This window comes from Leptodactylus fuscus, chromosome 7 (assembly GCF_031893055.1).
Source record: "Leptodactylus fuscus isolate aLepFus1 chromosome 7, aLepFus1.hap2, whole genome shotgun sequence".
Taxonomy (NCBI): domain Eukaryota; kingdom Metazoa; phylum Chordata; class Amphibia; order Anura; family Leptodactylidae; genus Leptodactylus; species Leptodactylus fuscus.
In genome coordinates, this window is record NC_134271.1 from 24112568 (window position 1) to 24128417 (window position 15850).

Below are 15850 nucleotides of genomic sequence, written 5' to 3' on the forward strand. Positions count from 1 at the left end.
AACTCTCATCAGTCATCCCGAGAACAGGTATCCATTAAAGATGAGCGAGTACTGTTCTGATCAACCGATCCGAACAGCACGCTTGCATAGAAATGAATGGACGTAGCCAGCACGCAGGGGGTTAAGCGCGCCGGCTACGTCCAAGCGAAAGTACCAGGTGCATGCATTCATTTCTATGGAGCGTGCTGTTCGGATCGGCTGATCCGAACAGTACTCCCTCATCTCTAGTATCCATGAATTGGACGGGTGCAGAAAGGAACGATATGTCTCCTTATTATAAGAGATCTACAGAGGAATACATAGGGGAAGATTTTCTCAGCAAAATATAAAGAATACAAGAAAAAATGGAGAACGTGGCATGTACTATAGTTTACGTTTTTGCCACCTTTTAGGCTTCTGCTTGTTTTTTTTGAGAAGTGTTAAAATTGTCGTAAATTGTGTAAATGTTTGGGGAAAAGACATATCCAATTGTATTGTACAAACCATTTCTGTATATCTGAGGTGACATGAGAAAAAGCAACGTGTCCAACATGTCCAGTGATTGGTGCCAAATTTACTGTGCCACATGCGCCATATTGATAGATTCGGTGCAATTTGCTTGGGTCTCAGCAGCTTGCAAATTCATGCATCATGCGGTAGCTTTGGGTGGTCATGGTAAAAGGAAGTTTTGCTCCTTCTGCTTCTTCGTGAGCATGACAAAAGATCTGAATTATTCTTTGAAATGAGCCAGGAATATGTCAGGTTACTCTTTTCTGATGTTGATCTATAAAGCTCTAAACTGACTTCTGTCTTGTCTGTGCTTTCCATACTGCAAGGTCTCTCCTTCACCTTCTCCTTTCTTTCTTCTTCTACACCTTGTCTAAGTTATGAAGATCCTACTCTGCCAGCAGCCACTACTCTTGATCATATACCCACTTCTGGGGGAGACCTAAAGTGTCAACGTCCTCGCACACTGCTTCGCCAACAAAGCCTCCAGCAACCTCTAAGCCTCCACCAAAAGCACAATCACTGCCAGCCAACAACCAGCCAGAGCCTGGGGCAACTCCAGCTGCAACAACAACCTCCATCATCCAGCAGCAGCAACACCAGCAATCCCCGTTCCCAACGCACCGGCCAGACCAAGCCCCCAACCACAGCCGGATCCAAGTACAGGTCAGCTGGCATCAGGAACAGAACCAACCCAGGCAGCTGGGACTATGTGGTTGGTCAGATACGCAACCGAGGCCTGGACATGAAATCTTTCCTGTAAGTTACTGCCTATTTCTTTCTACCTGCTTATTATTTCTGCAAGTTCTTTCCTTGTTTCCTATCTCTTACTTCTGTTGTTAAACATAGATAAGTTACGGTAATAGTGTATGGTGCTAGAAATACTAACCATGAGTATATTTCATTGTCCTGTTATAGTATGTTCACAATACCATTATTGATGTCTGTTGCTGTCATCCATCATAGGGTGACAGTAACGGACATTAACGGCGGTAGTAGAGTAGCAGACGCAGACGGGGGATGTCTCGAAGTTGAAAACATCTTGAAGGGGGTTTTTATGATGTGGCACCCATAGACTGCTCAAATAATGGCTCTTATCCAAGGGTGCATTAGATGGCGTGCCTTCCTTGATTCCCATACAGTACAATCCATATATTTTTCCATATGAGTGCACCAGAAGCCCCTCTGCCCTTACCTGATCTGCAGGGATTGCCCAGAAATCCCAGACTCCTAGTAAGGAGATTTATGATCAGGAATCTTCAGCCAAAACAGATTTTTTTAGCCGTTGCTGTAGAGTGACCTTTTCAGCACAAGCTTTACTAGAGCTAATACTCTGAATGGGATGTCTGCCATATTGTTCCTAGTCTGTAATAAAACAATGTGGTTGACATTAATTTGATTTGGCGTGAGGGTTCATGTTACTCCAGACTACGAACCTTAACCCAAAAGTAATCTCCTTAATTTTTTGTCAATGTATTATTTATTTTTATGTATTTCTGTTGGGTATTGTGTGCATAGACAGTGCAGTATAGTGTCTTATGTGCTTTATGGCAGCCTCGAGAAATAGGGGATAACGGAAAGAAAAATGGCAACTGACTAATAAGATTGCTGTCATACTTACATTGTTTTATCTGCACTTCTGTTTCACCGAAAGAACAGAAGAAGGAACCAAACATTAAAACAGATCCAATAATAACAAGTCCCGAAGGACCCCATTGACTACATTGGGTCCGTTAGGTACCCATTGTTTTCTCTAGCACATTACTGCAGTCGCGCTTGCAGAACTTTTTTGTCCACAATTACAGACAGGCTTCTAGACTAAGTTTCTGATGCAAATATGTAGCATAAATGTAGCATTCGGGAGAGATACAGCCGCCTCCACCCAGGGGTGAACCTACCTTTTTCGCCGAGGCGGATGACAGAAAGCCCCCCCCCCCCGGGAGGAGAGGGCGGAGCGGAGGGGGCGGAGCGAAGGGGGCGGAGCGGAGCGACGTTAGCAGGCAAAGAGCAGGCAGGGAGAGGACCTGCTCTCTGCCTGATCGTGAGGGGAGGCCGCTGGAGCAGCGCTGCGTCCACAGGGCCACCCCAATCCACCACTCCGTGACGGTGACGCTAAGCCAGTCCAGGACGGCTTGTCCTGGACTGGCTTAGGTAAGCAATGCCGAGAAAGAAATGCCGCCCTCCCCAGGGCCCTGGCATAGCGCCGCCTGAACTGGTCGCTTCAGGCCGCCTCATGGGAGGTGCGGCGCTGCCTCCACCAGAAACCAGGGTGTGATGGTGAGATGTGTACAGAATCTTAGAAACCAGGGTGTGATGGTGAGATGTGTACAGGATCTTAGAAACCAGGGTGTGATGATGAAGTTCTTACAGGACCTTAGACGCCAAGGAGTCATGGTGAGATGTATGCAGGACCTTAGGAACCAGGGTCTGATCGTGAGATGAATATAAGACCTTAGAAATCAGGATGTGATGGTGATATGCATATAGAACCTAAGAAACCAGGGTGCTATGGTGAGATGTGTACAGAACGTTAGGCCCGGTTCACATCTGCATTCGGTAATCCATTCGGGGAGTCCACATGGGGACTCCCCAAATGGAATACTGAACGCATTGACAAGCGGTGAGCTTATGAAAGCACACGGACCCCATAGACTGTAATGAGGTCCATGTGCTTTGTGCGCGGAGTCCGCACAAGTCGTGCAGACAGGAAAGTAGATCATGAAATACTTTTCTGTCTGCATGTTCCGTGTGGACACCGTGCGGAAACCACACAGATCCCATTATAGTCTATGGGGTCTGTGTGCTTTCATAAGCTCACCGCTTGCCAATGCGTTTGGTATTCTGTTTGTGGGGGTCCCCATGTGGACTCCCTGAATAGATTTCCAAATGCAGATGTGAACCAGGCCTGAGAAACCAGAGTGTGATGGTGAGAATCATACAGGACCTAGAAAAAATCAGGAAATGTCATCTTATTGATGTACTTCAGTCGCCTGATCCAAAAACTGGAATATCTTCCAGTTTTTATTGGGCAAGTCACATAAAAATAAATAAAACCACAACTAATATTAAAACAAAATAGAACTTTAGAATAAGAGCCTGATGAAAATATCTATTTCCATGCCGTACGTACGCGATGGTGACCCAGAGGATAGAATTGCTCTTTAACCCTCCATGGTAGAATCGGGAATACCGACCTACGAACCGCCCTCTAAACAACTATCATGGACAACAAAAAAATTTGTTTTTGAAAAACAAATTACGCAAATTGATTTTGTTGTCAGATTGTTGACTGATACACGTATACATTATGTATAATTATATATCTCACATAATTTGTTATCTTGCAGAGAAAATGGCCTTAAAAGCGAGCGGTGATTCACGGCGCGGTGTACTTATCTCCTAGGGTAGCACTTTTAAAGGGGACCTTTCACATTCAGCCTTAATAATGATTATACATTGGGTTAAAAGGGGATCTAACTCGCTATTCATCTAAATTGAAGGAGCGCTTTACCCGTCCTCTATGCAAACTATAATTATCATTACAAATATTGTACTTGGAGTATAATTAGATCTACTAAACAGGTAACTACCATCGTAGAGAGCGCGGATAGAAAACTAACATTTTTTTTATTACATTCATCGTGTTGCAGGTGGTTGCCTCTCTAAAGACTCCGCTTCTAATGCCGAACAAAATATTCAGCGTATTTATGCTCAAGGGAAAAATGTGCAGACTACGTCGCTACGCTTATGTACTACATGCGGTATAATTAGGGCACTGAACGTCTTCTACTATGCGGTACGAATTTGACTGCACACAGAATCATAGAAGTCTTACACTAGGTTCACACTAGCGTTCGGGGCTCCATTGTTCATGTTTTGTTGGGGACCTGAAAGTGCCTAGTTGCCTATGATTTTATACTAAAATCAGTGAAGAGATAAGTCCTCCTTGCAATTCTAAACAGAATATGCGGCGAAGACTTCTACATAAATGTGAACCTAGCCTTAGATGCGTCCTGTGGGGAAGGTAGTGGTACGGACACAAACAGTCAGAGACACGGACCCAAATCTTACAGCAAAGCAGTTTATTTGAGAAAACCAGCAATATAAATAAACCTTTACATCAGGCACAAAAATCGGCAAAATAAAATGCAGCCTTAAGTTCAGGCAAAATAATGTCAAACCAAAGTCCTGCTCGTCTGAGCACTAACTAAACAGAAAATATTAACTGTACGTGTGGCTTACTGCCAGCCACATGAATCAACCAAAAAAACACTGTAGCGTACACAAGGCTCTCAGTGTCAGGACAGACCCAGCCACTTTCTCTTCTCTCAGGATCTGCTCTGACGTGCAGGCTCAGCGGCCTTTTATGGCCCAGTAACAAGTCTCAGGACCCACACCTGGAGCTGAAGCCTACTCCAGAACTGTCCTGGACCACACACAAGTCAGCAATGATAGAACTTCCTTCTATGATGCCCATATTTCCTTATCAAACATACGGATGGAGATATGGGTGTAAAGGGGCTGTTTAAATCAATGGTGACCCATATTACACATGGACGAGCTGGGCCTATGGGTATGGGAGCCATTCATTGTAACTGGCACTCCACTCTGGGTAATAATGGGTTGTCCCTTCCTTTTATGATGCCCATATCTCCTTATCGAGCATACGTAAGGAGACTGGTTGTAAGGGGGCCATTTAAAGCAACAGTGACCCATATTATACATGGATGAGCTGGTCCTACAGGTATGGCAGCCATTCATTGTAACTGGCTCTCCACTCTGGGTAATAATGGGTTGTCCCCTCCTTTTATGATGCCCATATCTCCTCATCGAGCATACGGAAGGAGACTGTTTGTAAAGGGGCCATTTAAATCAACAGTGACCCATATTATACATGGATGGGCTGGGCCTACAGGTATGGGAGCCATTCATTGTAACTGGGTCTCCACTCTGGGTAATAATGGGTTGTCCCCTCCTTTTATGATGCCCATATCTCCTTATTGAGCATATGTAAGGAGACTGGTTGGAAAGGGGCCATTTAAACCATGGTCAAGATTGGGCCTACGGGTATGACAACCATTCATTTTAACTGGCTCTCCACTCTGGGTAATAATGGGTTGTCCCTGTATGGATACTTCCGTCTATGTTGCCCATATCTCCTTATCGAGCATATGGAAGGAGACTGGTTGGAAAGGGGCCATTTAAACCACGGTGGGCCATATTATACATGGACAAGATTGGGCCTACGGGTATGAGAACCATTCATTGTAACTGGCACTCCACTATGATGCCCATATCTCCTTATCGAGCATAGGGAAGGAGACCATATCAATCAAAATAAATAAAATAATAAAATAAGTCTAAAAGAAACATTAAAGAAATGTCATTTGTGTCTTCCCACATCTGTCACATCCATTTAGTGAATGTCTAATGATTCATTTACCTTCTCTTTGAAGATTAGATAAATTAGCGATGAATTAGACACCGGCACGAGCCCCCTGCTTCCTTTCACAATATTATGTCTGTCTTCATATTTTTGGCCATTTTTTTTCCTTTTATTGGTATTGTACAGAACAATCTTCCCTACATCCCAGGCTGCAAATGAATAATTGCGTTTCCAGTCGGCTGTGTTACCAGACAGGGCTCGCCGTCTGCACTTAAGGTTACAAAAAGAGGCAGAAAACACATGTTCTATACTTTAATCTCATCAATTAACAGAGACTTCTACATGAAAGAGAACAATTAGTGTGTTGGCCAGAAGAGAAAGCATCAGGAACAGAGAGATCTGTTGTCCCTCCGAGCACAGCTTCATTTATCCATTCTGTTCTGGGCACATTAAAGGTGCCCAATGACTTTTAAAGGGAGAACATACATTTCATTTATCTACCATCTGCATCCTCTCCTTTTAACATGATACTTTTCAGCATGCCACCAAGTGAGGTGGTGAAAAAAAAATCTGGCATATTATAAGATATTGTATTATGAAATTACTGTTAAAAAGGTTTTTTTTTTTTTCTATTATTACGCACTTGTTTCCCAATGTAAATATATATATTGTGGGGAAGTTAGCTCGGTAGAAGCAGTGGTGAGGACCCAGTCAAAACAGGGACACAAAATATTCAGCAAACTGGTTTATTTAGTATAGAAGTGAAAAATAAATAAACCTTGACTTCAGGCACAAAATGAGCAAAATAAAATAAAAAGCCTGCTCGTCTGAGCAACAAACTAAACAGAACTGATAACCTAACTATACATGTGGCTTACTAGCAGCCACACGAACAAAACAAGAGCAATATTGTCTCACCAGACTCAGGGTTACAGGACAGAACCACACACCTCCTTTCACCTCATGGAACTGCACTGGAATGCAAGAGCCGCAGCCTTTTTGTGGCCCAGTAATGAGCCCAGGATCTACACCTGGGCTAAGGCCTACTCCAGATCCGCCCTGGACCACACATATGTCAGAAACCTGGGGCTGATATATCTGGACTCCAGCACAAAAGTATGGACAGGCTCTTCACAAGAGGACACACAAATGTATGGAAAGGCTCTTCACAAGAGGACATACAAATTTATGGACAGGCTCTTCACAAGAGGACACACAAATGTATGGACAGGCTTTTCACAAGAGGACACACAAATTCATGGACAGGCTTTTCACAAGAGGACACACGAATGTATGGACAGGCTCTTCACAAAAGGACACAAACGTATATCACTAACTACTGCTGGTGAATAGATAATTCCTGTCTCACAGTTATAACAAAGGAGCGCAAAGCTCAGATTCCCTAACCATATACTAATATAGGGGGGAAGATAATTGCACTGCCCCCAGCAGGTAGATATAGTACAGTCTCTAGCCCATGTGATGCTTTGCTGATGCATCCTGGGATTAATAGCACACCAAAGAGAAATTATAGATGCCAAGATGAAGTCTGATCAGGAGTTACAGGGGTATTCTCATCTCAAGATTTCAGTTCCCCTCCTCTTCCTGACAAATGGAGCAAGATAGATACAGCAATGTACTGGGGAAAACACTTCAGTTATCTTAAAGAAATAGTCCAGACTAATTTTTATTATTTTTTAATTGGGCCAGGTGAGGTGAAAAAAACCATACCTGTCCCCAATGCTCCATTGTCCTCCCAGCCCGGTTCTGCTTTTCAGCTGGGAGAACAGCTCCTTTAAGCTACAAGACTGCATATGATTGGGATCGGAAAAAATCAGATTCCGATCGGCGATTGAGTAAAATTCACAATCGCGATCGGAATTCCGACCCGATCTTTTCCAGCGAGATCGAGATTGGAGGTTATCTCAAGATTGGCTCAACCCTAAAAGTGACTTTTCCCATAGAGAAGCATTGACTAGGGTTGAGGATCGGGATCGGAAGAGATCGGATTCCGATTGGTGATCGAGCAAATTTCACGATCGAGATCGGCTGGAAAATGATCGGAAATCAGATTTTAAAATCGATCTTGAAATCTCAAGATTGGCTCAACCCCACATATGATCCTTGAGATGGGGCTACCCCTTTAAGCAGAAGCTGAATTGCAGGAATATGATGGCCATATATATGAAAGGAGCCTGGAGAGTGGCAAAAAAAGTGCCACTATAAAGAAGTACTCCCACAACAACTGTTATTCTCTACCCCGTTACTGATGTATATGATGTAATTTGGCTGTATTGTCCGTTTTAACTTCCTACTGGTCCTTAGATGAGTCATGTGACCAACACTCGGAATCTTCAACTGACACATCAGACACATTGTGACTTAGAGTATTGGTCACATGAGAATCAGAGTGTTGGTCACATGACACAGCTGAGGACCAGAAGGGAGTGGGTAATCCACAAAGACAATGACGCACTTACCATTACATCCACTACAGTTCACGACATATACTTTTCTAACCCTTCAGAATACATTATTTTGCGGAAGCGCTACTTTAAGCAGAAGGGTTTCCAGTTCTTCCGAATGTCATGCCATTTGCTGGAAATTAAATGGTTCTGTCCCCTGTTAGTTCTTATTTCCATGGTTGGCACTCTGTATTTGGTGATACTTCATGATTCATGTTGTTCTAATTGCCATAACTGGCGGCGCTTATTGAGAGACGCATAATGGAGATGTAATTGATGTTTCTCCACAGAGCGCCATGTGATGCTACTATGAACATGCACAACACTGAATTCGTTAGGTTGATAGACGATAGCATATGGATCCAGAGAACTTAATGGACGTCCTCCAGGGGGGCTTCTCAATCACTGTAGCCTATGTAATGTGCTCACACATTTGATTAAACAGAGACAATGCCAGGTGGCCATACAAAGATTGCCAGATATGGTAAACCGCAAAGTGCGATCATGTGACAAAGATGAGGAAGGTGCAAAAACGGAGGTGGCGTGGCCTCTGCTAATAGCAGTTCTGTGGGGTCAGTTGTTAGCAATTGCTTAATTGTCTGTAAACCAGTTGCCAGCTTTATGCATTTTTTTTTTCAGAATGTTCCTCATAGTATAATTTAGTCATAGGGTGTCCTACTACAAAGTCTTCCAACAATGATCCATAATATGTGACAGAATTCGACTGCAAGTGTTTAGTTCCCCTGCAGGGCAGATTGTACCCTTATATAGCTCCCTCCTAAAATCAATGAGCCGTTCATACAATGTATGGATAAACTGAGTTTTCTAGAGCAACATAAGCTCTCTGCACCACTCCCCATGTAGGTAGTAGAGGAGGGTACTGAGTCGGAGACCTTCACCTTCCCAAAATGGATAGTTCTAAATAGACTGACTGTCCCTTTAAGTGAAAATTTCCGTTAAACAAGTTTTCCCATAATTATATTTCTTCATCTTCCCACAAGATAAGTGTGTCATCATTGTAGGGGGAATTCTGGATCTCCTATGAATCTCATACCATCTCATTTGAACAGAGCCGTAGTCCCAAGCCATACCAGTTGTCCAAACCATAGTCCCAAGCCATACCAGTTGTCCAAGCCGTAGTCCCAAGCCATACCAGTTGTCCAAACCATAGTCCCAAGCCATACCAGTTGTCCAAGCCGTAGTCCCAAGCCATACCAGTTGTCCAAGCCGTAGTCCCAAGCCATACCCGTTGTCCAAGTCTTAGTCCCAAGCCATACCAGTTGTCCAAGCCATAGTCCCAAGCCATACCAGTTGTCCAAGCCGTAGTCCCAAGCCATACCAGTTGAATGGACCTGCAGGCCAGCATGCAGACTAGAAATGAAGGAACTTCTTAAGGTTTGTTTTGGGTTCAAGTGGTTCAGCTGCAAGATGTCTTTTGGGACAAATAAGTTCCTCAAAACCCACAGTATAAGTAGAGGCCAAGGAGCGATGTGGAAACATCACAGTTACTCACTTTCCTTCACCTCTCCTGGGCATCGGACATTCCTTGGACTCCTCACCTTTTCTGGGTGATGTCATACCCCACATGGTCACAACTAAGGCCCGAATAAAGTTACAGCATCATGACATTGGGGCGCTCCATATGCCCTCTGAGGCATAAACTCTTTTAGGTTGTAGGTGATAAGTTTCAGTCTGGGAACTTTTTAAAAATTCAGGTCAAATGTGGTTTTACCCAACTGGTCTTTTCATCTTTAAGGCAGACTGGTAATGCATTCAAATTCTAGGGGACTGACAAAAACAACCAAGTCCAGCTCTTGGCTACGTCTGGCTGGCGTTCTAGACTTTGAGTCTACATGTTTGACTGGAGGGGACACCAGACCACCTACCTCTGAATCTGTGTGCCTGTATCAGCCATAGGATTCCTTTGCATTGCAAGTCCTAAGACACGACTTGCAATGCCTAAGAACTTTACTGTGATAGTTTCTCAGTCATAGAAGGGTTAAAGTGTCATACAGCTTCCTTGCCATCAGTGATACATATTCATGAAAACATAACAGCAGGGCTTACGCCCAGGACGAGCCATAGAAACGTTTTCCAAGTCCCAGGTCTTGTGCACATGCATAAATAGGAGAAATCAGGCTGTGGCCTCCTATGTGGATAGCTCAAAATAAAACAGCCAGATGCCCCCACAACACACAAGAGACATGTTGCCAGGAGAGAGTGGCATGTCCTTGATCAGCGAATGCAGCAGCGAGGATCTTAAGTCATATAAAACACATTGCAGCCTGTATAATGGAAAAACTTAGTCATTCCAAATTATTTGTAAGTAATCTGACTTCTATGCTCATAGAAAAACTCACCAATACCTTGCAATGCAGGATCATCTCAAGTGTATAATGGTGATTTTAAGGGCCCCTTAAAACAAATACAGACCCCCAAACACTAAAATGGTGGTGCCGGCATCTAACACCATCCTCGTTCTCTGGCTTTAGAACCTGTACAGATCTGGTCATGTCAGGTGTTGGATCATCTGCTTGGTTACAATGACTATATTATGCCTGGTTAACATCTGCTTTCGGTATTCCATTTGGGGAGTCCACTTTGGGACCCCAAGAATGGAAACCTATACACATTAAAAAGCAGAAACCACACGGACCCCATAGACTATAATGGGGTTGGTGTGGCTTCCACACAAAACATGCAGAGAGAAAAGTTCTACTTGCAAGATTTGTGTGGACACTGAGCGAAAACCACATGGACCCCGTTATAGTCTATGGGGTCCACGTCGTTTCTTAGCTAATCACTTTATAATGCGTATAGGTTTCCGTTCGGGGAGTCCCCATGCGGACTCTCGAAACGGAACACCAAACGAAAATGTGAACCGGACCTTATATGACTCTTTTTGGAGCAACATACAGTGCCACGTGGTGTGTTTATGGCTCCAGTCACAGAGTCTACATCTGCATCTGTGCAAGGCTTCGTAATAAGCATCCATAAAATAAAAGGTACTTAAAGGGCAGCTCCATTTTCCAAAGCTAATGATATTTTAGCTAATCAATTGATTGTGAACTTCCAACCGGTATCAGGCTCATCTATATTCAGCCTAGATGCTGGCTGCTTGTGAACTCAATCAATTTTTAGTACCAGCCATGGTTTTTCATTAAAGTCATCCTGGACGCAAACATTTCCTCTTGTTTGGAAAATCGCACGCATTTAGAAATCTGTTTCACATGGACAAATTCAATAATGAAGGGCTGTAAAACCATCCGAAAGGCGCTAATTAACATTTCCATGCCTGGTAGTTACCATTACAGAGCCCATGAAGACCAGAGAGATGGGGACTCTTGGGAGCCCTAGCTGTCAATCACCGTAGAACTTCATGATTTGGCACCCAACTTATGGAAATTGCAGGTTCCCAGGTTCCAGCTTGCGAATCTGCGGCTTACTTACTAATCACCTCATTATAGTCACCCAGTCTGTCCTGAAAAAGTATAGCCGGCAACCAGTCTCAGGTCTGGCCGCGCTGATATTGTACAGGCAACATCTCATGTGGAAGACCTGTGCAGTCAAGTGAACCAACCAGGTATGAATCAAAGGGTGCATGCAACAAGAATTATGTCCAGAATTGATGAGCAAATCTGGTCATGCCCTTAATAATGAGCAAAAATATTAAGTATTAGGTTCAAGTTAGGCTTTGGTTACATCTGCCTCATAGATTTTGGGGTATAACAGTCCGTGGAGTCTCATCTATCTCCCAGTTGGTGGCCGCTATAGGGGGAGGTGGGGTGGAGTGGGTGGTTTGGGGTATAACAGTCCGTGGAGTCTCATCTTCCTCTTAGTTGGTGGCCGCTATATGGGGAGGTGGGATGGGGCGGGTGGTTTGGGGTATAACAGTCCGTGGAGTCTCATCTTCCTCTTGTTTGGTGACAGCTGGACACGTATTGGGCAGCGATCTCCACAGTGGCCTCTTCTTCTTGTCTGCAGATATGAAGTCTGGGATGTGGGGCAGAAAGTCGTTAAAACAATATGCAAATCAGGCAGTTGGTGCGCTGGGGGCAGGACTTCAGCTCATTTTACTCAAAAAGCATGGGTGACGTCTTAGTAGTGGGTGGATCAAGTCCGACGGCAGGAGATGGTAGTGACTTGTGTGACAAGAGCAGTGCTCCAGGGAGCGTAGGCCTTCCCCTGCCTCATTTACATAAGACTTCTGTAACATGGAGGCAATGAGAATTGTTCCCATTGTAACAAAGATCCTAATAGCCATGAAGATATTAATCAGAAAGGGAGCATACACAAAAACATAATATATAAGAATATGGATAGCATTAATATGGCAGACATAGCATTCCATTGTATTGCCTGGCATGTACTGCCCCTAGATTATACTGAATATTATTCTATTTACCTTTCATTTAGTTATTGTTCATTGTAGCAAAAGTCCATAAACTGGACATAAAAGATCCGGTTATCAGGACATGTATGACTATCTTTTACTTGCCACCGCTGGATGGCTGGAACCCCGCTACTAAGTCCCTATAATGTATTAGATTGTGGTAGTGAAATGGTCAACATTTTTCTACTTAACAGCTTGACTATTTCCATGTGCATTGTTCTCTTCCCTTCTGAGCCGGCATATTGCTAAAAATATACATTTTTTTTTCATACAACTGTCTTAAAATAGCTACAGATGATCTAGTACAATGGCTTGCTTTTCATGGGGTCTGCTGACTATTGCTGCCTCTTCTGGCAAGAGAACAATAAACATGTCAAGCTTTTGTGTGATTCCTGTAGCCTGCAACATCTTCTGTCTCATCATACGGAAATCTGAAGGGGTTAATGCAGGAGTGGCTCCATCACGTCTCGCTCGCTGTACAAGCGAGCGAGCGGCGGCCTTCTGTCTGACTAATCGGAGGAATCATATTTCAATCTCTGTACTGTTCGATCACGGGGTTAATTAATCCTTTCTTGTAGTAGATTAAAATAACGGCGCCTCGCACCATGTCAGTAAGAGGGACAGCACATAAACCCGTGCCCTATGACCGTCACAATCCATTTATACGGTCAGTGTGTGTGCCAGGGAAGGAGCTTGTTTCGTACAACTTTACTGTTGCTGATTTCTGTGTTCATGCTATAGGTTAGGACGCTAAGTCGGAAGAGTCACATCTGCACTGACAGTCAATATATTTCCAACATCATAGTACAGGCGACGAATGTGTTTGCTCACTAGGCCAGGCCGTTGGTGAAAACACCATTACAATTATGGAATATGCCATTATTTGTAAGGCTGCAGCTTTCAGTGCTGTTATACTGCCACCTATGAACTGACTTGTAGAATCGGAGAAAAGTTCTTTGGCAACGCGTCACGCTAGGTTCTCAATGCAGATTATTTTTCATCCCTGTTCCAATTCTGCAGTGTGTGAATGAAATGTCTTAAAACCTCATCCACATGCCCGGTACTGCAAACCATTGCAATAATTGCAAATAAAATTTGCAATAATTTTGCAGTGTGTGAATTCAACCTTGGGTTGTCCTACCAGGGGCAACTTTTACAGAAAGCTGCCCCTAGCAAACAGCCTAGTTAGCCTGAGCTTTGGACATAATATGGTGACCACTCAGTAAAACATGATAGATTCAAGTCCACCAGGATGGAAACCACCTTACAGAGCGACTCTCCATTCAGACTCATTGAACAAGGTCTAGGGAGTTGGGGAGGCCACACTAAGCCATCCATATACAATAGGGGTCATCTTCATAAGACAAACCTTTAAAGGGGTTTAAAGGGACTTGGAGTTGACTTACATGGTCCAGGGATTGGATGATGATGGACACAGTGGTTCCAGCCACATCACGACTCCCAGGTCACATGATCAGAAAAAGTGTTTCGTCCCGAGGTCACTACGCTTCCTTTTCCCATGGTCTTCGGCCCGGTTCACATCTGCGTTTGGGTCATTCCGTTCCCCTTGGCGCATGAAAGCAGCACTTTTCGCTCCACATTTTTCATGCAGGAACCACATTATTAGTCTATGGGGTCCATGGGTTTCCTAGACATAATCACTATTTTATGCGGATTAGGTTTCCATTTGGGGGATCACCAAGTGGACTCCCCAAACGGAAACCCATTAACAGATGTTACCTGAGCCTCAGATGTAAATTTTTTTTTCTAAATGTAGATTGTGAGCCCCATGTAGGGATCTCAATGTACTTTTTGTTCTCACATCTCATCGTATGTCTTTGTAGAATGGGAGGAAATCCACGCAAACACGGGGAGAACATACAAACTCCTTGCAGATGTTTTTTCTTGTCCGGATTTGAACCCAGGACTCCAGCGCTGCAAGGCTGCAGTGCTAACCACTGAGCCACCGTTGTTGCCCCCCAGATGTAATTATTTACCTGTGCCATGTTCAGCCAGCCCTCATTGTAGAGGTACATTACCAATGAGATCGGGGAAGGAAAAAGGGCCCAGGGTTGGAGTGACCCAGAAGTCGGAGCACTTCTTTCAATCACATCACGTAGGGGTCTTGATGTGGTTGGCACCCCTGGACCCATCATTATCCAATCCCTGGACCAAGTAAGTTAATTCAAACGCCCTGGAAATCCCTTTAAGACTTCGTAGATGTCAGGAACTGGCGTATTTTTCCTATGTAACTCACTCCAGATTTCAGAAAAGTTGTGAGCGACGGGCAGAGGGTGGGATTTGGCGCACCTTTAGCTCAAGAAAGGGCTATGCACCAAAGATGCGCCACCTTAACTCCCACTTATGCCAGAAAATTGGCATAGATGGGTTAAGAAATTCCCTCCAATAACTTTACATTCAACTTCGATCCACTAACCCAATATTCTGTTCTGAAATTTCTTTTTAATGCTTTGAATGGAGTTCTAATGCCTTCATCCAGTCTAAGAACACCTTACTAAGGGCTCGTTCACACGGGCACTAAGGGGGCGGATTATGGCGCATAATCCACGTCATAATCCACCCCCTCACAATGGTGGTCTATGTAGAAAAAGAAGCGGGCTGCCCTTTGTTCAGGAGGCTTCCGCGAGCCGTTGAGCTGCGGCGTCCGCCTGGCGGCAGCAACCTCCGTGTTCAGCCCATTCTTTGAGCCGACTCTGGAGGGGGAAGCCGCGACTGTCAGAAGCCGTCCCAGTCGTGGAAGGCGGATTTTCACCTGAGAGTGACGCGGCTCCCCGTGTCACTCTCAGTGCCAAAATCCGCCATACCACCCCCCCGTGTGAACTTAGCCTTATAGTGTAAGTAGTCTTAGATACTTACGATTAAACGTTCCTTATTGGCAGTGTAGGAGACTCCGCCGCAGATTGTGCCTAAATTCGAAAACCCGGCAGTTCCCATTATAGCCTATGGAGTCTGCTGGTGTCTTCACGTAATCACTTCTTAAACGAACAGGCTCTTGTTTTTTGGGTCCCCATGTAGACCCCAAAAGATGGAGACCCGAACGCTAGTGTGAACCTAGCACTTGAATTTTTTTCTTCGGGGGTGCAGAGCTAGCGATTGCTA

At 44.3% G+C, this 15850-nt stretch overlaps 1 protein-coding gene across 5 annotated transcripts in view; it reads left to right on the plus strand.

The window, feature by feature from the left end:
* The window catches only part of SYT7 (synaptotagmin 7), a 310992-nt gene that overhangs the window by 212423 nt on the left and 82719 nt on the right, over positions 1-15850 (plus strand). For 4 of the 5 annotated variants that reach the window (XM_075281379.1, XM_075281380.1, XM_075281382.1 and 1 more), the window contains one exon: positions 865-1245. The exons of the other annotated variant lie outside the window; for it this stretch is intronic. In XM_075281379.1, coding sequence (XP_075137480.1) covers positions 865-1245 — 381 coding nt within the window. The remainder of the gene's footprint in view (positions 1-864; positions 1246-15850) is intronic. 5 annotated transcript variants of the gene reach the window in all.